Source organism: Mesoplodon densirostris, chromosome 18, assembly GCF_025265405.1.
Source record: "Mesoplodon densirostris isolate mMesDen1 chromosome 18, mMesDen1 primary haplotype, whole genome shotgun sequence".
NCBI classification, from domain to species: domain Eukaryota; kingdom Metazoa; phylum Chordata; class Mammalia; order Artiodactyla; family Ziphiidae; genus Mesoplodon; species Mesoplodon densirostris.
Window position 1 is genome coordinate 13,736,802 of NC_082678.1, and position 21,483 is coordinate 13,758,284.

Here is a 21,483-nt window from a genome sequence, read left to right on the forward strand (position 1 = left end):
GATCATGAGCTGGCGGCCCCACAGCCTCCTTGCCTGCATGGCTCTTCCTTCCCCGTCTTCCTGTCACTCTTTCTGCTGCACGTATCCTGGACTCGAGGGACCTTCCAGAGCAGCTGGGGGTGCGCGTGTCCAGAGGGGCTAGGCGGCATCTGTCCCCTCCCCACCAGGGCACTGTCACTGGTGTTTTCTGCCCAAGCCCGACCGGCTCCGTTCCTCACGCTGACCTTCTCCTGTGCTTTGGCTCCGACAGATTCCCGGTCGGGTGGCGTCCAGTGGTCTGCAGTCTGTCGTGCACCGATGAGAACTCTCCTTTTTGCTGAGGGCAGACAATGCATGGCTGATCTACTCTGTTACTAGTGACACGCCCCCGGTCTAGAACCGAAATGTTAACACCGGGACCTCTCCAGGCCACCCACCCAGCGACGCCCATGGGGGAAACAAAACACAAACCCAGCTGGACAGACTCCAAGCGCTGCCATCGCCAGGGGCTGCACTGAGCCCCCATGAACTTGGTTCTAGCGGGGCTGGGACGAAAGCAGTGAGATGGTTGCAGAGAGAATCAAACTCCCATTCAAGAGCCTTTCAGTCCCCTCCGTGGTGGCGCACCCATGTCCCTGCCGAGTCTACTGTAACTACCGATCTTCTACTTGGTTAAGACAGTTTTGTATCATTTTGCTAAAAATTATTGGCTTAAATCTGTGTGAAGAAATCTGTCTTTATTGTTTCTTTCATGTCTGTTTTTGCGGTCTTGAAGATGCTGACTTTAAAGAATTCTAAAGCAGGCAGTGGTGTGGAGTTCGTGTAGAAGGAGCGAGGCAGGGAGCGGAGCACGTGGGTCTCCGTGGTCTGCGTCTCGTGGCTTGTTGTGTGGTCACTGTGCAGAAGGGATTTTCTCATCAGAAATCCTATCACGTGTACATGTGTGTGTAAGTAACGTGTGTGTCCGTGTGTGCCGTGTGTCTCGTGACCTCATTAACCTGGTTTTGGCTGTCATGCTCCTTTCCCCGCCGTAAACTGAAATGCCTGCTCGCTGCAGACCCGCTGGGATTCTTGAATCATCAGAGCAGTTAGAAAGTGCTGGCTACACGCATGGGCGCAACGGGTGCTTCCCCACAGAGCAGCCCGCCGATCTGACCTTCCCAGACGCAGCGAGAAGGAGACTGAGCCTGAAGACTGCAGAAGCTGTGGCTTCGCGTCGTGTCACTGATCCCTCGGGAGAGGAATTCATACTGAGAGACTTGGGCCCTCCGTGGAGTCGTGGGTGATTATTTTGGTGGTGGTTGCCTCAATGCTTTTGAATTTGGGAAATTTTCTAAATAGGCTGTCAATATTACCAGTGCAGATTGGCCCTTAATCTGTGTTAATATCTCTGTGCTCAAAACCAAGGGCCATGGTATCTGCCCTGGGTGCCAGCGTTGCCCAGGAAGGCCAGCGAGCCCAAGGAAATCCACTCTGAAGTGCCAAGAAGCAGGTGACTCTGATGACCTGATTGTCCAGGAGGGTGAAGGGTCACCCGCTTTTGTGACCTTCCCTAGGACATAGTGACCCCACAGAGGCCAAGAGTCAGAGCAGGGCTGAATCTCCCCAGAAGGACCTTCTGGGGCAGCCCAGCTCCAGGTGGTTTCCTGAGATGCTCTCCCTCACTTTGCAGTAGCAGAGGCACCAGGTAGTAATGGTGGCCGGTAGACAGGAGCCCCCATCTCTGGAAACGAGGTGCAATATATATGTTCATAGGTACTTTCACATTTCTTCGCATCATCCCCCTGCAGTGTGTTCTGTTTGGAAACTGGGACACTCGTAGGAAGATAGGGACCTAAAAGGTGTCCACGTCTGTGTTTTCCCTTCCTGCCCCCAAAGTCTCAGCACAGGGATGCTGGTCCTAGGATGCCCTGACTGCTGTATTGATGGCACAGAATGCAGCTGTTTACTTTTTTCTGATTCCTGAGCTGGCTACTCTGTAAGTGTTTTGGGGTGTGGGCACTTGGCCAGATCGGGCTGTGTTTCTGGGAGTGCAGAGGGAGCTCGCGTGGGTCAGAGTGAGTTGGGGGCTTTCATTGTGGCCCAGTGCCTTCTGCAGAGGTGGGCTTCCCCTTCCCAGCAAGGTGTTAGCAGCCGCAGCCCCAACATTCTGCATCCAGGTTTCCACCTGAAATTGCCAGGTGGCATTTGAGAAGTGGACTCTGACCCCGAGTCCTCAGCAGTGTGGTTGTGGACAGTTGTGTCCCCCCCTTATTTAACTCCCCATCCTGACTTGCAGGAAACATAGTTGGAATGTCTGTATCAACCTGTGTATCCGTTGCCAAGTCTCTGAACTGCGCTTTTGTATGACCACTGTATTTGTGTCCTTAACTACCGTGTAAATAATAAATTCATGACGACTTCTACCTTTATTCCCTGCCCCTGCCATGTGGTCTTTATTTCATCAGTTTGAGTTTTGATTTGTTTAGATTAACTGTTTGAAACTAATTTTCTGAGACTGGGCGTTCGTGTCTGTCCTTTAGAAGCCTGTTGGTGTACTTTGTAAGCTGATCAGGAGTAGGTGGAATGAGCCTGTGGGACGTGGCATGGATGTGGCTGAATTGTCGCCGGGTGCAGGCCATGGGCACATACCAGTCCCCTGCCTTAACCACCTTTATGGGAAGGAAGTGCTTCCACCCACCTTGGGTCTTCTGGGGAGTGAAGAGCACGGTAGCTGACACATAGCCATGTTCCTGCTGCCTGTGGTGGGTGCTCGAAGTGGCTGCTGAGTGGGCCCCTGCTGGGACCCAGGGGCTTGGACCTGGCAGTCGCCATCCCAGTGAGAACACCACCCTGCATGCCCCATGCCCTGGGTGTTGTCCTTTCTAATCAAGGCATTGTCTGCAGGGGGACATCATCCATCCATCCGTTGGGCTCATGGCCCCCAGCAGGCTCTCCTGCCCATGGTGACTTGCAGGGCTGGCCGGGTGGGAAGGTCCGTCCCTCTTGAACTGGGACCACAGATGTGCTCCCACGGATGTGTGGTAATCAGCCACTTCCTGGTCCACACCCACTTGTCCTGGAGCTGAGCATGCTGGCCTTGCGTGCGTTGCAGGGAAAGCTTGGCGGCCCCACCCACATGCATGGGGAACAGGTGGGGCAGGTGGATCTCCCACCTGCTGCTGGCTTGCTTTTGCTCCTCCTAAGCCACCATGGCTATGCCAGTGGTTCCTGAGGTTCCGAAAGGGCCTGAGCTCTTCTTTGCGGGTTCCCCACCCCAGCCTGCTGACATGTGGACCCAGCTGAAATGGTGACGAGGCAAGCCCTGAGCCACCTCTTGTTTTCCTGCCAGGAGGTGGACCACAGGCAGGACAGGGACCCTGTCATCTTGCGCTCAGAGCCTGCTTGTCCTGCTCCCCAGCCCCCTCGCCACCTCTGTCTGCCTGACACAGAGAGCTTCGCCCCCTGACCCGCGTGGCAGGCTCCATGCTCAGGAGAGCAAGCTCCGGGCCCATGCCTTCACCTCCCACCCTCCCCCAGGCCCCATCACCACTGAGAGTGGTGCTTGGAGCCCCTCCTGGAAACCCCTGTGTTGGGGGAGGGGACCCCTCCTGCCCTTCCCGCTGCCTGCCCTGCCCCCCGCCCCGCCTCCTTCTGCTGGGAGCTCTGGAAACAGTACGCCTCTCATTACCTGTAAGGGTGTTTAGGGTTACAGGGAGTGTCCTTTAGGGAACCATGAGGGGGCCCTGCGGGTCTAGGCGGCTGCCTTCCAGACCGCCACTGGCAGGACCCTTAGGCAGCCACTGACGGTGGGGTCTGCCCTCCTGCCAGGCTCTCCTAGCGTGGGGCCTGCACATGTGTCCTGAGGTGTTCTCTGCACAGGGTGACAGGTGCCCGGAGGTCTGGCCTGGGTTGGGGTAGCAGCCCAGGGTGCCTGGCTCGTGTACCCCACCCCCCCCACCCCCCAATTTAGGCTGATTGTGTATGTGTCCCCCAAGGAGTTGCTGAAGGACCCATGAGAGTGGGCTTAGCACGGGCATCTGGGTCTTCACAGGATGCTGGGTGTGAGTCTCCTTTAGTGGGACGTCTAGAGGGTTAGGGGCAGCCCTGTCCACGCCAGAGCACTGATGACAACTGTTGTCAACTGCTCTTAGGGCTCTTGGCAGCCACAACTTTGAGGACAGGAAGTTTTTTTCTCTGTGTCTTGGGCACAGTTGGAAACGTCTGGAACCAGAAAACTAGGCAGTCAAGATGGTCTGGTCACCTTCTCCCGCAGGGCCCCTGCGGATCAGTCTCCAATCTTGGCAGAGCCCCTGGATGCTTTAACCAGCTGGTGTCGCTGCTGTGCGGGCATGGGGCCTCAGGTCCACCCTGGCGTGCATGGGTCCAGCCCCAGACCAGCTGTGGGTCCCACCCCCAGCGGAGCAACTCCCACACGTTGACCATCTCAGAATCACTGAACAGTGTCCCCAGAGCATGCCTGTAGAGAGTCGCCAGTCCTCGAGTAGGGAGCGGGGAACGCATGAGGCAGCTTTGGGTGAGAGTGAGGGGGTACTAGTGTGGGATACTGGGGCCCTGGTCACCACCACGGCTGGTTCCAGGAGACCCAGGGTAACTGAACGACTGGCGACAGCCAGGCCAAGCTCATATCAGGAGAGAAGGGGGCGGTGTGATGAGGGCTGGGAGGTGGCTGGGGGAGGGGCACAAGCAGGCCGCCCACTTGCATCCTTTTCCCTGCCTCCCTCCGGCTCAGGTAGGTGGTTGCAGAGACCACAGGTGGGGCTCGCCCTCTAAGACCTGACAAGTGGGGCGCTTATGGCTCAGCTTTGCCCAGGGGCTGGCCTGGGGGCCCTGCCTGGCTCACCTTATTACGGGGTGAGGTCAGCGGATACAGGGCTACCACTTGACCCCGGTGCCTGCTAGCACCGCCCACAGCCCAGGCCCCTGGCAGAGGGGGATGGAAGGACAGAAAGGATGACAGACGGGGCAGGGGGCTGCGGGCAGGTGCCTGGCTCCCTCATAGAGCTCAAGGGGCAGATGGAGGAGGGATACAGCAGCCGCTTTGGGGCGGCATCTCTGGGGCGGACCCACGACGTGAGCTCTCGCTTGCTTTTCGTTGCAGAGGAGCAGGGACGTGGCATCTCTCCGGCTGCACGCGGCCCTCCAGGGTGCCTGCTGCCGTCCCCAGCGCCCTCGACGCACCACCTACTGAGGCGGCCCCAGCGGCCTCTGACCGGGCTCCCAGCCACACAGGCCACCGCTGGCCACAAGGGCAGGTGGGTGTGAAGTACCCGGGGTGAGGCTGAGTGGGGCTGTTCGAGGAGGATGGGGAGCAGATACCAGCCCAGGGCGCTGACCACACGCGGTGACTGTCAGCTAACTGAGGGGCGAATAAACAAAAGGCAGGCAGATCATTTTCTTTAAACACACACCAGTGAACAGAAACCACACGTATATCTCAGCTTCAGTGGACACACCCCTGCAGCGTGGCCCCTTCCCTGCCAGCCACCAGGGTGCTGTGTGAACACTCCGAGCCGTTTGGGGTCCATCAGGGCAGGGTCCAGAACCAGCAGTGCTTAGAAGGCCGACATGGCTGACAAGGACCAAAACCACTTTGTAAAAATAACCAGGCTATTTGTTGAGAGCGAGATTTGGGGTGAACAGTTAGAATACTGCCCCTATGTAGAGCAGAACTCCTGAAGCTCCTGGAAGATATTCCTTCTGAGACGGCGCCTCCCACGTGCAGGTTTATCTCAGACCTTCAGAGGTGAAGGAGGGAGCTTTGTCCACTGGACGCTCAAAGAGGGGTGGGCTGGGGCACATGGGGAGACCCGGCAGGATGGGGCGCTCACGGTCACGCAGGGAGGCCTGTCGTGGCACTGCCCACTCCGCAGCTGTCCCCGGCCCCGCCCCCTGATTAAAATCGTGTTGTCTCCAAAGTGTGGGTCTCTGGGTCCTTGAGCCCAGCGGCGGGCACCGGGCTCCCTGGGGTGAGCAGGTGGGGTCCCTGGTGCAGACCGCTCATAACCTCACGGCTTGGCTTCACCACAGATCCACCTTGGAATGACACGTTTCCACCCTGCCACCTACCCTGAAAAACACTGTGATCGGGCGATGATCCGCTGCCCGGGTGGCCGGCGTGGAGCCAACGGCCCCGCCCAAGCTAGTCCTGTTTGTGAAATAAATACGAGCGTTGATGGTTTCTGTCCAGTTCCCTGCCACCCCTGCTGGCCTCCCCCAGCTCAGACGCTCGTTTCTGGGGTGTGAACGACCTCCCCGTTCTTCTCAGGCTCTGTCTTCAGGAAGTGCTCCACCTCCCGAGAGTCCACCCTCACGTCCTCGGGGGGCTTGTGATGCTCCTCCTCCGTGGCCGCCTCGGGCCTCTTCCCAATGCAGAAGAAGTTGCCCAGCACGAGCACAATGGAGGAGGCCAGCACCTCAACCCCCGCCAGGACAAACACATACTGGTACACGTGCGTCGCATCCAGGAGCTTGCCTGCAGTGCAGGGGGACAGGGTCAGCCCAGGGCTGAAGCTCCCACCGGATCCCCCCAGTCACCAGTGCCCTGCCGGGGACAGCCCAGGGCCCTTGAGGCAGCCACCCTCACCCCCACCACCTTCCCCCGGGCCGCGCAGACCCAGAGACTAAAGCAGAGTGGCTTTGACGAGGGTTTGGAGCAGGGCCTCATCCCCCGCCAGGTGGAGGCACCTGGAGGGATCTGGCCCCGCTGCCTGTCACTGTGGCGGCCCTCATAGGAACCACCTGGGCCCCAGAAGGGACCCTGGGACCCCGAGGCAGTGACGATTCAGGCACCTCCTCACCCTCGCCCCAGACCTCTCCAGGCAGGAAGAGCCAGAGGCCCAAGGCCAAGTGGGAGGCGGGACTACAGGGTTGGCTGGAGAGACCCAAACCCAGGTGCAGAGGCTTGGTGGGGACTTGGCCACACCGCTCCCACCGTCCACACCATTTTAATCGCACACCATTATTTTCTCAGTTATCAAAAAATAAAGCAAAAGCTCAACATAACAGAAGCCGGCCCGACCTTCAGCTCTGAGCCTCCCCAGCGTGTGGGGACAGCCAGAAAGGAGGACCAGCACTCCACCCTGGAGCCATCACCTGTCCCCACGACTCAAGCCCATGGCCTCCTCCCACAATGAACCAAGGGGGACCCAGGGTATGTGAGAGGCCATGTTCTCTCCTGACACCGGCTGGCCATGTGCTGAGGTACACGGTGGCGTGGCTAGACAAGGCTGGGAGCGGTGGGGGAGGGGGTGTCCCTCCAGCTAAGAGCCCCCCATGGTGAGTACCCTCCCCAGGAAGAGCAGGTGTGGGAACTGCCTGGAGGCCTGGCCAGGCCTCAGGGAGGGGAGGCACTTCGCTCCCCACCCTGCCCCCAGCACTCACCTCCCGACGGGGGCCCAACGAGCACAGCTATGGCCTCCAGCAGCAGCACGAGGCCAATGGCACTGGAGAACTTCTGGGTGCCCACAATGGCCATGAGGACTTCAAACTGCAGGGCCCCCACCATGCCGTAGGAGATGCCAAAGAAGATGCAGAAGACCACCAGGCCACCGTAGTCACTGGCTGTGGATCCCGTGAGGTCGGTGAAGCCGTTGAAGAACATGGCGAAGCTGAAGAGGTACACGGAGTAGGGCCGCACCTTCTTGAGCCCCGTGATGAGGCCGGCGGTGGGCCTCGCGAAGATGTCGACGAAGCCCAGGATGGTGAGCAGGAAGGCCGCCTGGGTGTCAGGCACACCCAGGTCCTTGGCGTAGCTCACCACGAACACGGGCGGCACAAAGAGCCCCAGCACCATGATGGAGGCGGCCAGGGCATAGATGACAAAGCCGCGGTCCCTGAAGACGCTCAGGTCCAGGAGCTTCCGGGACGGCCGCTGGGGCCCAGGCCCCGAACCTGAACCCAGTCGGGGCGCCTCCAGGGGCCGCATGAGTGCAGCACACACGCAGCAGTTGAGCAGCAGGCCACCCAGGATGAGGAAGCCACCCCGCCAGCCATAGTGGTCCTGCAGTACCTGCCCCAGCGGGGACAGGGCGCACAGGAACACCGGGCTGCCCGCTGCCGCCAACCCATTGGCCATGGGGCGCCGCTTGTTGAAGTAGCGGTTGAGCATGATGAGTGAGGGCTGGAAGTTGAGCGCCAAACCCAAGCCTGGAGGGGAGTGGGCGGGTGAGCGCAGATGGCACAGCCCCGGTTCTCCCCAGCGCGGGCTCCCGCCTGAACGATTCTATGTGTGGGCCTGACAGGCGTCGACATGAGGAGACTCGGCATGTGTTCAGAGCCCCTGTTGCCAACCCATGTGCCCGGGAGAGACAGATGGGGAACGAGGGACAGGATGGCGCCCGGTGGGTACATTCCACAGCTGCCCACCCCTGGGAGGTCCTTTCTCTTCCGTCAACATGAGCCATCGCCCCCCGGCCGCCCCACTTCTGGCGGGGCCTCACTCACCGGTAATGACCCCGGTGGTGAGGTAGAGCTGGATGATGCTTCCACAGAAGGATGCAGACACCATGCCCAGGGACGCCAAGAGGCCACCTGCGAACATGACGGGCCGGCAGCCAAAGCGATTCACACACACGCTGCAGAGCGGGCCTGGGGGGTGGGGGACAGCAGCTGAGGGGCGGGACCGAGGCTCTCCATGCCCAGAGAGACCTGCCCTTCCCTGATGCCCTCTTGCCCCTGGCTCAGGTTACACGGGGGCACCAGGTGCCCAGCGTGCAGGTCACGCTTGCCCGTCTTTTAAGCAAAGCATGGCTCACAAGGACCAGTCCCCGTTAGAGGGGTCTTTTCTGGTTGGTCAGTGCAGGCAGCAAGAACAGCTCCGGGATCCAGCACAGCTGTGCAGACACAGCCCTTTGGACAGGGTCCCAGACAGCCTTGGCCTGTGCCCGTCTGCACTCTGGAGACCACGGCATCCTCGAGGGCTTCCCACCAGGGGCCCCTGGGGACCGGGGCTGAAGACACTGGGCGCTCTACCCAACCCCTGACCCCCAGACCTTTTTGTCCAGAACTGAACTTGCTGAACTCCCAGAGGCAGTCACCTGGCATGACGGCCCCTCACCTGTCCCGTACAGCATGGCCAACAGGATGGAGGAGATCCAGGCTGTGTCACTGTAGCCTATCCCAAACTCTCGTATGAGCTCTTTGAAGAAGACGCTGACCGCCTTGGGGAAGGCGTAGGAGAAGCCTGTGATGACAAAACAGCCCCAAAGGATGGCCCAGCCCCAGCCCCCATCTGGGGCCTTGACGCCCGTCGGGCCCTCTTCGACCACGGCCCCTCCCATGGCCAGGAGGGCTGGTTCCGCGTCCCTGAGAAAGAGGAAGCCAGGCTGACTCGGTTGTCAGGCAGTCACCCAGCTGCAGCCCTGCAGTGTGGGGACAGAGACGCACCTGAGGGCTGGCACCCGGGCCGGCCACCCCTCCCTTCAGGCCTCAGCCCCCAGCGGGAGCTCAGCTCTGGGCCAGGCCACCTGCCCGATGTGACCTGAGAGCCCTACCTCTGACCCTCACCTGTGCTGGGTGCAGGGCAGGAAGGTCTGGGGTGACCAGCAGCTGCAGCTCCTCCTCCCTCCCCCGCTCAGGCCTGGCCTGCTCCCATACAGCTGGCTCTAAAGGGCAGTGGCTTTTTTGGGCTCAGCCAGGTCTCAAGTTACCTCCTGAGGAGGGCACACCCCAGTGGGGAAGTCAGCCGTGCTCTGACCTCCCGCCTGACCCTGTGTTGGGAAGCAGTGTGGTTTTAGCAGCCAGTACCTCGGGCAGTGAAGCCAGCCCTGATGAGGACCTTGGGGCCCGATCTCGGCTGCAGTCCCTTGAGACCTCAATCTAGATGTGGCCAGCCTTGCTCTCCCACCCCCAGGGGGACAGGGCTCCCCGATCCTTTCCACCCACTCTGATCACACTGCACAAGAAGTGAGAGTCTGAAGAAGAGGCTCACACAGGCTGTGCTGTGCAGGGAAGAGCAGGCGGGGAGGGCGGGGGTCCCTGTGCTGGCCCGGACTCATCCCATCTCGTTATCATCCACCTGCTGCAGCTCTTTTGGGAGCCCGAGGGCAGCAGGGCCAGCCCAGGTGGAAGGTGCCTGTCGGCCGCTGGAGTTTAACCCTTCTGGCGAGGGAAGGGCAGGAGGGACACGCTTCTATCCAGCCTACCAGAGCAAACCATTCTAGCCCCCAAGGGCTGCCAAGCAGGGAGCTGGCTGCACCCACTGCTGGCCCAAAACCCGAAACAGCTCAGGGTCAACTTTCCTCTTTTAAACCCCAGGAACTAAGCTCGTTTGAGGCCCAGTAACTTGAAACACTGCAGCCAGATTTCCACCTGGAGATCCTCCCCTCCCCTCCCATCTTCATCCCCTACCCCTCCCTGATCCTTGCTCCAGAAACCCCCTAATCCCAGAGATCAGCCTGGTGGCCTAGTCCCCGCACCTCACCTGACAGAAGCTGTTCCAAGGACAGAGTAGGCCTTGCTGCAGGCGTGGGGAAGGGAGGGCGTGTTGGATCCAGCCGCTTGCTGCCCACTGAAGCTCTCGTGTCTCCCCACCAGTGGCGAGCTATAAACCAGCTCCCTGGTGGGGGAAGCGCTGAAGTGTAGTATCTGCCGACTTAGTGGTGTAAACACTCCACCTGCATGATGCCCGAGCACTTCCTGCACGAGCTGCACACGCAGCACCACAGCCCCCTTCCTATCAGCCCCCCTTCCTGGGTTTCATAATCTGTCCGGACTCCACCCCTTGCCCCTTTTCCTTGAATCCTTCTTGACCTGGCACAGCCCGCCGGTGGCCACTCTTTCATCTGAGGCTACACAGAACCTGGGACCGGACTCTGGAATGAGGACAAGGGCTTCTATGCCCGGACAGTCTGAGCACAGCTTCAGTGTGGCAGGAAAGGAATGTGGAAAATAAGACACACTCCCTGCTCCCCCCAACCCCACCCCACCCCGCCTCCAGCCTGCCCACCAGCACCCCAGCCACAGGTGCTGTGCCCTCTGGGGGCTCTGATTCAGTAGTCTGCAGGGATCTGGGCTCTGATTTAGCAGTGGTGGGGCGTCTGAGATCTGATTCAGTGCGGGGGGTAGTCTCTGATTCAGTGGACGGGTGGGTATCCAGGTTCTGATTCAGCAGTGGAGGGAGGTCCTGGGCTTTGATTCAAAGGGTGTTGGGGGGGGGGATTGTTTTTTAAGGGCATCCTAGGTGATTCTAAGAAGTAGCTGCTGTCCATGGGCACCACCCTTTGATGACCAGACCTCCAGGAGCCAGCTGGCTGTCAGGGTGATGACAAGGCAGACACAGCCCACCAGAGCAGAACAACGGCCCTGCCCCCCACCCCAGACTGGGCCAGAGGTCCACCTTCAGAGCCTCTGCTGGTTCTCAGCTGGGCCAGGGCCACAGGTGCCACTTTTGGGAAACCTAGGAGAAGCCCTCACCTCTCCTGGCACTCAGACCCCAGTGCTCTTTCAAGCACTTTGCCCCGGTGCTTGGAAGGCTCCTGGGCTTCAGTGAGCAGGATGAAGGGTGCGTCCAAGGCCAAGGGCTGCGCAGCCATCCGGGGACACAGCTGAAGGGTGCATGGGGGCACCCCAGCCAAGGGAGCCCCCCATCCTCCTGCAAATGTGTGCACAGACCCGTAACCTGGCATAACCCCCTGGGTGGCCACCTCCACGTCTGAGGCTACATAGAACCTGGGATGGGACAGTCTGAGCACAGCTTCGGTGTGGCCCACCCCTAGGTTCTCCTCCAGAGCCCTGCCTTTGACAACACAGCCGGGTGCCTGAGCCTGGAACAGGACAACTGGACAAAGGTCATCCACAGCCAAACTTCCCGGGTTGGGGTACCGAGCTGCTGTCCCTTCCCCTTGATAGCGTTAAGTTTAAAAGGTCGCTAAGGTACGTGCATCTGAATGATATTTAAAAAACCAAAAAACTAATAAGTATATCTTAGGAATGGGAACATTCCTAAGATATACTTATCTTAAGCAATACTTATTGATGCAGTGACACTATTTAAGGCAGAAAGCACAGGAACCCCAGACCCAGGACTCAGGACAGTGGTCATGGTCATGGGGGCACTGAGGGGCTGGTTGTCCTCAGAATCCTGGCATGTTTGGGGTTGTGGGCTTTTTAAAGTAAATCAAGTGGGCCATGTAGAGGCCAAGGAGGGGAGTGTGTCTGGGCCAAGCAATTAGGAATAGCCCAACTCTTATAAACCCAAGGTTCCAAAACAGAACAAAGGAGGGCCTCCCTCTGAGATTTCCATGGTTCCACCAGCCATGCCTGGTGCCCCATGGGGATCATGGGCACCCCGACCTTTGAGGCCCCATTCTCTGCCCGCCAGGGCTGGGTCCTCCCTGGAGGCTCCCAGGATCCTCAGGAGACTAGCATCTGGGAGAGTGAGGAGGAAGAGGGGTGGGTGCCAAGGCCCAGAGGCAGGAGGGTTCAGCGTGTTCTGGGACCTGTGTGGGCCAAGGGGCTGCCATGTGAAGCTCACATGGGGAGGGGGCCATCTTTTGTGCCTGGACCAAGGCCCAGTATGGTCATCTCTCCCACCAACCCCTGAATGCCCCAGAAGCTCTTCAGACACTACTTTCTCGCAGCTAACCCCCCAGCCCAGGGTGCCAGCCACACTGAAATTACCCCCGCCCTGTTCCCCACACCAGATGGTCCTCAAACTGAGGTGTCTAGTGAATTTCAATTTGCCAACGGCGGCGGAGGTGGTGGTGAGCAAGCAGGGAAGATGATGGAGGGCTGGGGGGCTCTAGGTTGGGGGCAAAGGGATCTCGCTCCGCAGTGCTCTGTGTATTTATGGGGTGGGTGGAGAAGGGGCTGGGGTTTCCAAGAGCAAAATGTCCTCATCAGCCCAGCCCGTCATGTTGAAGAGGCAGGCTTGGGTACGGGCTGGCTGATGTTCCAAGGAAAACCCAGGGTGAGAGGAGCAGCCCCCTTGGGGGCCAGTCGGAGACCCTCAGTGCAGCACAGAGGGAGGTGGCGCCAGCACATCTGTGAGCACATGCCGGCTGGCTGTCCCTTCAGTGACATTTAGTCTCCCAGAGAAGCATGCAAACCACGTACGCAGCCCAGAAATAACCCGCCCTCTGGGCCTCAGAAAGCTGATCTCCCAGGTGGGGTGTATGTGCCCGCTTCTGGGTCAGGTGAGGCTCCAGGGGCTGCCCCCAGGTCCCGGCCCAAAGAGGAATGTACACAGAGGTCCCTCAGAATGACCCGTCCATTGTGCACTCCCAAATCAAGGGCTCCCACCAGCTGCTCCCTCAGGGGCGCACTGGCTATCTGGGTGAGGGTCCCAGCTGGGGTCCGGCTCCAGCTTCTGCATTACCCCTCTCCCCAGTGCCCCCCTTCCCTGCCTATGCCCACCGGCTTTGAATGCCATCTTGGTGGTGACAGTGCCCAGCCTCACCCCCACCCCCGCACATGAGATAGTGCAAACCTCATACCATGTGTTCCCAGCCCAACCCCACACGCCTACCTCAGAGCCAGCCCTGAACTCACATCCTGTTGGCCTCACCACCTCCCAGACCCCTTCTGCCACTCCAATCCAGCCACAGCTTGCCGCTGCTCCTTAGGCCTCTGTACTGGCAGTCCCCTCACCCACCTTGGGTCCTGGGTCTGTGGCCCATCAGTCCCCAGGGCAGGCCATGAACTCAGGGAGCGGAGTTCAGTGCGGGGGGCCCCCAGCCCTAGAGCCTGCGGCCTGTCCCAGGGGCTTAGTCGGTGCACTTCCTAGGCTGGCCAGTTACCTAACTGGACTTCTAGTCCTTGGAGACTAGCTCCAGGTGGGCAGGGCAGGAAAGGGGCAATTACGTTTCTTCCTGACTCTTCCCGCACCAGGAGGCTTGGGAGACATGCCTGAGCAACAGGGAAGCAGGCCAGTGTGGCTAGCACCTGGCTCCTCGAGCCCCAAGGTCCCTGAAGCCCATGGGGGTAGCTGACAGGCAAGAGAGTGCTGCACCTAAGGAGGGAGGACCTCCACTTCTTCCTTCCCCCACTGCCCCTGTTGTGCAGACAGGTAACCAGAAGATCCAGGACACTCTCACCCATCCATCACTGGTCAGAGTGCCTGTCTCCCTCCCAAGAGGGGGGAAAGGACCCCAGATGTCCACTGGAGGGTGGTGACTGGGGCTTTTTCTGGGGAGGTGGGAGCCGGGCAGTGGGTGAAGGTCTGATCCAGGCCTCCTCAGCTTGGCCTGGGCCCTCCACCCCACCTCCACTGACCACACAGCTCTCCACCGCATGCCCAGTGCCCCTGCAAACTCTCAGGTGGGCTCACGTCCTCTTGGCAGAGGCCGGTGAGGTGGAAACAGTGGCCTCATTCACCAGATTGGACACTGCGCCCCAGGCCAGCCCCTAGCTCTGAGTCATTCTCCGCTCCACCACCATCACCCCGTTATGACAGGAGGAGGCCGTTCGAGAGTGGCCCTGGGCATGTTTTTGTGCTTACCCTGTTGGAGCCCCCTCCTCTAGAGAGCTCAGTGGGCAATGAGGAGGGGCCAGGAGGTAGTTGAGCAGGCCCAAGCTGCCCGCCTCCAGGCCTGGACCCAACCCTGCCCAGCCTGGGAGTGCCTGGCCTGCCCATCCACGTGGCCACCTTGTCCCATTCCTCAACTCCCTACAGCCCCCCAACCCGAAAGCCTGTAACCTAAGGCCAAGGCCCAGAAGGTGGTCTCTGTGTCGGCAAGCTTCACCAGCCAAGAGGGGCCCCTTCCACCAAAACTGGGTTCCCAGCTCCCACCACCACCACATAGGGCCTTTTGGAACAAGTAGGAGAGGGGAGGTGGCTGAAGAGGGGTGAACGGCTGGGGAGGGGGATGTGGAGGGACCTTGAGCTCCACCCACCACCACCCACCACCACCACCACCGGACCCGAGGGAGCAGGACGGACAACGGACGCTCCTTCCTGTTCCTGCTTCTGGCTGGGCAGGTGGGGGTCAGGCCGACCTCGCCGGCAGCGAGGGGCTGGGGGGGAGGGAGAAAGGATGCTCCGCACGGCCCCGCCCCAGCCCCGCCGCTTGGCCGTGCGCGGGACGTGGGGGACGTGACCGCGCCAAGGGAGGAGCCGCCGCCGTATTGCCTGGAGTAGGCGCCCTCCCAGCCGCTACCGTATTGGCCAGAGCGCACAGCCAAGGAGCGGGGCTGCCCGGGTCAGCGAGCCCCGGAGCCACACTGGGCGTCCCCGAGCGCCGAAGGGGACCCCGCGGCTCCCACAGAGCGGGACCCGCTTCACTGTCCCCCCGTTGGGCCTGGGCCAGGTGGGCGCGAGTTGGAGCTAGCAACATTGACTGAGAACTCCGGGTCTCCGGGACCCACTTCCCCGCACAGCCCGTTTCACAGATGGAGACTGAAGCCGGGAGGTCTGCACTCGCCGAGTCGAAGCCATGAGGAGCCCCATGCCTTGTCCACTCCCGCCCCGCCCCTGTGTTGGGGCCCAGTGCACCCGAGGCCTGATCCTGCCTGATCCGGAGGTGTCTCTAATGGACTGATCGCTCTGTGTGGCTGTCTTTTCCACTGGTCACCTCCCAGAAGGGCCAGCCCGGGGCCCTGGGGTCGCTCTGCTGGGCTCCTCACCTCGAGGGGGCTGAACTGGCCCCCTCCACACCTGCCAGGTCTCTGCGAGGACCGCCCTGGAGCAAGTCAGCCTTGTCATACGGACACCACCAGCCAGTGAGTGGGACCCCACAGACCCTGCTCCACACACTGTCCCTGGCCAGTGTCCTGAGGAGCATGAACACCTCCCGCTCCTTCTGCCCTTCAAACTGAGGTATCCAGCTGGAGTGGGTGAGAGCTGGGTTGCCTCCTGGGTATCAGGCCCTGCCCAAGGTCACATGGGGTTGTTACAGAGCCTGTCTTGGGATCAGGCCTCCCAAAGTCCACCCCAGGCACTGTCTACACCACAGACTGCTGGGCAGGAAGGCTCCACACCTGTCTGGGCACTGCCACCCATGCCCTCAGAGCCCCTTGGGGGCAGACCTCCCACCATGGGAGCAACTCCTTAACAGCTGAGCCCAAAGGGCCCAGTCCATCCTCCAGGACACACTCCTGCATCTGTCTCTGTCCCTCCCAGCGCCCATCTGACCCCTGAAGACTTTTGGGCCTTCAGAATGAGGCAGTGGACCCCTGAACCCACTAACCCACACAGCACCCACACCTGCCCTTGGCTTTGGACAAGCCCCTCTGACCTCGGCTGCATGAAGGCCGGTGGTCCAGCTGCCATCTCCTGTCCCTCAGACCATTCAGCCTGGCCATGGTCATCACACAGAGTGATCCTGTCAGCCCAGGCACCTCTGGGTGTGCAGCTTAGTGCATCTGGGACAGAGAAGCACTCTGGCCCTGGGCTGCCCCTTTGTCCCTCACCCAGAATCCAGGCACCCACCCCCCACCAGCGGCCATGACCCCAACTGCTTCCCCTTCCACTCACAGGCCTGCCAGCCACGGGCCTGGGCCAGCATCCATGTAGGTAAGTTGTCAACCCACTTTTCAGGTAAGTAAACCAAGGCCCCTAAGGCCCCACCTGGTTTTCCCAGGGCTAGGGGCCTGGGAGGGGGGTGAGGCGAGCTCAGGGACTCCAGTCTGATCCTGGAAGGGGGGTCCCCGCCTCTCTGCCCAGGGTCTGGATCAGAAGCCTTTGCCTGAGGGCGGGTTTAGGTTGGTGAGTGTTTAGGGCGGCGGTGAGAACAGGGAGGAGGTGAGAGAGAGGACGGGCCCTCGGGCACCACCACCCGGGCGCCCCGGCCTGGAGCGCACGTGCTCCCCAATCCCCCCGGCAAGGGGGCACGGGCCGCGGCAAGGGGGCGTTAGCCCCACCAAATATAGCCGGCGAGCCCCGGCCGCTCGCCGCGAACCGAGCTATTTATACCGGAACCGGAGCTGCAGCCCGAGGGTTGCCCGACGGAGGGGCGCCCAGATGAGTCGGGGAAGTCGAGCTCGCGTGACTCGGGGTCCGAAGGCGCGGAGGGGTGCGGCTGGCTCCCCGGGGACCTCAAGGGGGGCCACCCGGGTGGGGGGGCTCTTTTGTGCCCGGGGCGACCCCGGACCAGGAGGGCGAAAGGCAAAAGCGCGGACCCCGAGTCTGCTCCCACGCGGGGTGCAGACTCAGCACCGGGGCGACTCAGAGGGTCCCAGTCCCGGAGCCGCGGAAGCACCCGGGCCGTGCCTACCTGCTGCCGCTCGGCCGCCGCGCGCCTCTGCTCGCCTAGCTGCCGGGCGCGGTGCCGGGGGCGACTCAGTACTCAAGCCGCTCGCGCGGCACTTCCCCAGTGTACGTCACCGCCGCCTGGCGCCGCCCTGCTTGGACCCCGCGGGAGGGGCGCCCCAGTGCTCTCCGACGGCGCGGACACCGGCGCGGGTTGTGCCTTCTCGCCTGACCGGTCCCGCTTCCCCGCGCCCTCAGACCGGCCCCCCAGCCTCGCCATCCCCTGGCGCTGGGCTGGGAGCCCGGGCGCGCAGCCCCCTCCCGCCCCTCCATCTCCCACTCTGTGCGCACTCGCTTCCCTCTGCCTGGGCTTGATGGGAGCCCGACTGGGTCCCGCAGTGACCCCCGTCGCCCCCCGCGCCCCGGGCCGCGCCCTCTGACAGGTGGGCGCGCGCATCCAGGCGCACCCCACGCCGCGAAGTGCCCGCGGACCCCGTGGGGTTCCCGCCTCTCGGCTCAGCTTTGGGGCTTTGCAGGCCTCCCTGGCCAAGCCCCCTGAGGTCTGCGCCCCCATCCAAACCTCGGGGCCGACACCCGCCCCGGCCCCCCAACCCCCAGCCCGCGCTGCCTGGGTGATCTTGGGCAAGGCCTCCGTCCTCTCTGACTTCCGTTTCCCCCTGTGGCTTTGCGCGCTGCTGAGCCAAATAACAGCCGCTGCCCCTCCTTTCGCGCTCCCAGAGCTGGGCTGTGCTGGGGGTATGGCGGGGGCCCCAAGGCATACTCCACACCCCCACACCCCGCAGACACTCATCTAAGGCGAGCGTTGATCCTGGCTGGTCCTGGGCAAGGTGCTTCAAACCCCCGGTTTTCTCATCTGCAAGATGGAAAGAACTAAGGTTTGAGGAGGCACCAGGGAGTGTGGCCATTGGTGGCCTGGGCCCAGGACACCACTTGGTGGCTGCCCCCGAGCCACAGGACCACTTCCCATTGAACCTACTTCAAAATGACACCCGAGTCTTCTGGGACTACAAGAGGCCAGGCATTGGTGTCTCTGGGATTTATGGCAAAGATTCCAGCTCATCCTGGACAGGGTGACAGAGTGAGCATCCCTGGAGGATTATCCCCCTCCAGAGGCCTATGGGGTGGCCCACCCCCCTTGGCACAGTACAGAGGGGTGGGCAGAATGGTGGTGGCATTGGCCTCCTGGCCCAGAGTTCACCCTCCGACCACCCCTTCTGAGACACCAAGTCCACTGAGGCCTTCTGCTTTTTTTTTTTTCAGATGCTGGGAGACCACCCCACCACCACCACCCCCTGTCAGAAGAGCCCTAGCACTCAGAGAGGCTGAGCTGGGTCTAGCTGCCACCCCGGCCCGGGACCCGACCACCCTCACCCCCAAATGCTAAAGAAGTTGCCACATAGGCATGCACACACAAGAAAGCAGGAAGCACAGCCCAAGCCTCCAGCAGCAACTTGGCCTAGGCCTCCCAGGTGAAGCCCTGCTGAGTTGGCCTGGACCCTGGGTGTCTATAGGGGCCCTTGGGAAGGAAGGGGGCCCCCATGGGGTATCAGATGGTACCCCCAACTGCCTGCACCAACAACACTCACTGGCTTCCTCACGGCTGGAGGTGGAAGGTACACCAGCATGGGAGGGCATCTGAGGGAGTGCAGGGCAGAGCTGCAGAAGGGAATCCCTCACCCGTGCTGGTAGTTCCAACCTCTGGGGTGGGGCACCTCCCTCCTCTGCCTCAGACCATTTAGACCCACACCCTGCCCTGCGTGGGCCCCTTCTGCCACCACCTGGATGCCCTACCCATCTTCATGAGGCTTGGGAGCTAGTGCCCAGGGACCAAAGATTCCTGTTAGGTAGGAGCTGTGCAACCCTCGAGCCCCGACCCCCCCACTCCTGCCCCCACCCACCCCAAAATGGAAGAGCTCAGAGCGGCCCAAAAAGGGAGACAGATGTGGGTTGGCTGGGGTCTTCCGGCCTGCTCCCAGCCTCCCTCAGACTAGCGCTGGGTCTTCTCTGAGCTCTGCAACCGGGGAGAGCCCCCACCCAGTGATCTGAGGGAGTGCCTGGGATCCACCCTTGCTCCCCAAGAAGGAAAGGGACACCAAGGCTCCATCTGGGAGGGCTGGGGGTGTTTATCCAGAGATACTGGGGTCCTGCAGGAGCCCCGAGGAGGGAGAGGACAGTTCCCCAGACCCAGGGCCCCTCAGGCATGGTCTTCTATGGGTGTGGGCCCCAGGGCCAGCCTGGCTGCTCACCCAGAGCTAAAATGTGGACTCCCCCCTCCCAGGGACACTGGGGGCAGGCTGATCAGGCACCGGCTTGCCAGCCCCCGCCCCCACTCCAGCAGGGCTCCAGGGAGTGTGCTTTGACTGGGGAAGTGGAGGAAGACCAAAGCGGAGTGGCAGAGTGATGGCCTCTGTGTGTCACCCTGCGTGGGAAACCACCTGCTGACAGTCAGCGGAAGGGCAGATCAGGCTCCCCCCAGGGCCTCCCGTGGACCAGGGCCCTGCAGGGGAGGGCCAGGAACCTCCACAACCTGAGACCCTCAGCCTTCCAGACCCCAGGCTCCCCCTGGGTGCTTCAGTCCACTTTCCAGGGCCAGGAGCCCTGAGCACAGCAGGGAAGGAGTGGGTGCAATTCTATGGTGCAGGGGAGGGGTGGAGAAGGCCAGGGACACCCACCCCAAGTCTGACTCCGATGGCTGGTCCCTGCAGTGGCCCTGGGCTAGCCCCCCAAGTGAAGCTCCCCTTTTCTGAAAGGGAGGGGGTGGGTGACCCGGGGAGGTGCAGCCACCCCTGGCGAGGTGGGGGGGATGCTCTCCCTCATGACCCAAACTGCTTCTGGCCCTGCCCTTCCCCACGGTCCACCACGCCCCTGCCGGTGCCCCCACCTGCTCCATCTCCTGGATTCTCATTCTTCCAGTTGTTCCAAATCATAGCTGCAGGTCCCATCAGGCCCTAGAACGTGCTCTGAGGGGCCTCCAGGCCTGCCTGCACCCTCTCCCCGGCTGCTGCAGCTCCTGGGTGGGGACTGTGCCCCACCCTTCCCAAGGAGAGAAGATGGATATGGAGCAGGAGTGTCTACTGGACCCATCACCTTCTCAGAGTCTGATCTCCATTTTCCACCCAGATGGTGGATGGGAGCCAGGCTCCGCCGTGCCACTGTCTCTGAAAATGATCTTGGAAACCTGGAGAGACTTCAGAGGGTCTCAGTGGCAGCCCCCCGGGGAGGATGGTGGGACAGGCCTCCTGCTCCTATGCAGGGCCAGATCTTGGGCATCAGGGAACCTTCCAGGGTCTGATAGGGCCATGCAGAGGCCCCATCCTTGAGCCCTGGGCACCCCCACTGGGCTCCAGGCCCCAGCCGGGCCATTCATCCTGCCCCTGGACTGCCTGTGCCACCCAGCATCGGCTGCCAGCACCCTGTGGACGGGTTCGGGGCCAGCACAGGCTGGGTCGGTTGAAGAAAGCCGAGTCATGGGACGGACATTCTGGCTGAGCCTGGGCCCCCCTGCCCTGGGGTCCGGCTCCTGACCCCCCCGTCCTTAGGGACCTGGAGGCAGGCAGGACTGTCGCAGCCGGTCCTCACTCACACCACAGCTGGGCCACACCTCCCATGATTCAGGGTGGAGAGGCCGCCTTTCCGGAAGACTGAGGCCAGCGGTACACAGGCCTCTCCCCAAGGTAGGCCACTCCCCTTCCTCCCTGCTTGCCCCTCGGCTTTTCCTCCAAGTCAGTTCACGCGCCCTGAAAAATAAACATATTGACCACTTGGCTGGCTCAGGCTGTGGGCGGAGGTAGAAGCAGGCGGCAGAGGCCAGACCCCTGCCCAGCCCAGCCTGATTTGCCTGCCCTCCCCACCCAAGGCTGGTGTTGGGCACGGGGCTGAGGGTATGGGTGGGGCTTGGGGGTGTCTGTGAGGGGTGGGAGTTCCGGGTGGGGTTCTGTGCGGATATTGGGGTGTCTGTGGCAGGCGTTTGAGGTGTGGCTGGGATTGGGGGTGGGTGGGCTCTGGCTTGGGCCCTGGTGGGTGATCCCTCTGATAGCCGTTGGCTTTCCCCTGTGGAACCCGGCTGGCTGCTGCCCCTCGGGCCAAGGTCAGTCACAAGGGGGGCCGCCCCAGCTGCCCACTCCTCCTGACCCTGCACCAGTCCTGAAGGGAGGGTGCCACCCAGGAGGTGAGGAACAGCAACCCAGCATGGGAGGCTGGGTCCAGGTGGGGGCAGCAGACTTGGGCCAATGGCCCCTCTCCTCGGTGGCCGCAGTGACCTCACACATGCCACTAAGAGACAGGACTGAGACAGGGTCGGTGCTGCTGCCGCAACATTCAGCACCCAAGGTCAGTGGGGCTGCTGGGCAGGCGTG

The 21,483-nt window shown here is 61.7% G+C and overlaps 2 protein-coding genes and 1 long non-coding RNA gene across 6 annotated transcripts in view; 2 read left to right on the forward strand and 1 right to left on the reverse strand.

Annotated features, from left to right (window-relative positions):
- CSNK1D (casein kinase 1 delta) overlaps positions 1-2,390 on the forward strand; it is a 34,748-nt gene extending 32,358 nt beyond the window's left edge. For 2 of the 3 annotated variants that reach the window (XM_060080452.1, XM_060080450.1), the window contains one exon: positions 251-2,390. Coding sequence is in view for 1 of the 3 variants with exons in the window: in XM_060080450.1 (XP_059936433.1) it covers positions 251-301 (51 nt within the window). In the remaining 2 variants the exon portion in view is untranslated. The remainder of the gene's footprint in view (positions 1-250) is intronic. The other variant, XM_060080453.1, reaches the window with a different exon arrangement.
- A 2,970-nt stretch (positions 2,391-5,360) lies between these two features.
- SLC16A3 (solute carrier family 16 member 3) lies at positions 5,361-17,219 on the reverse strand. Of its 2 annotated transcripts, none has more exons than XM_060080936.1 (6): positions 17,133-17,219; positions 10,403-10,537; positions 9,038-9,285; positions 8,425-8,568; positions 7,363-8,127; positions 5,361-6,454 (listed from the first exon to the last, which is right to left on the reverse strand). In XM_060080936.1, the coding sequence occupies exons 3-6, from the start codon at positions 9,258-9,260 to the stop codon at positions 6,201-6,203; spliced, it is 1,386 nt and encodes a 461-aa protein (XP_059936919.1). In that variant the 5' UTR covers positions 9,261-9,285; positions 10,403-10,537; positions 17,133-17,219; the 3' UTR covers positions 5,361-6,200. The 2 variants fall into 2 exon arrangements, with proteins under 2 accessions (XP_059936919.1, XP_059936920.1); XM_060080937.1 differs by having other exon boundaries at positions 9,038-9,341.
- On the forward strand, positions 15,081-20,861 carry LOC132478110 (uncharacterized). Its single transcript, XR_009530363.1, has 3 exons — positions 15,081-15,736; positions 16,396-16,432; positions 18,389-20,861. It is a non-coding gene; the product is annotated as an uncharacterized LOC132478110 (long non-coding RNA).
- The last annotated feature ends 622 nt before the right edge of the window (positions 20,862-21,483 follow it).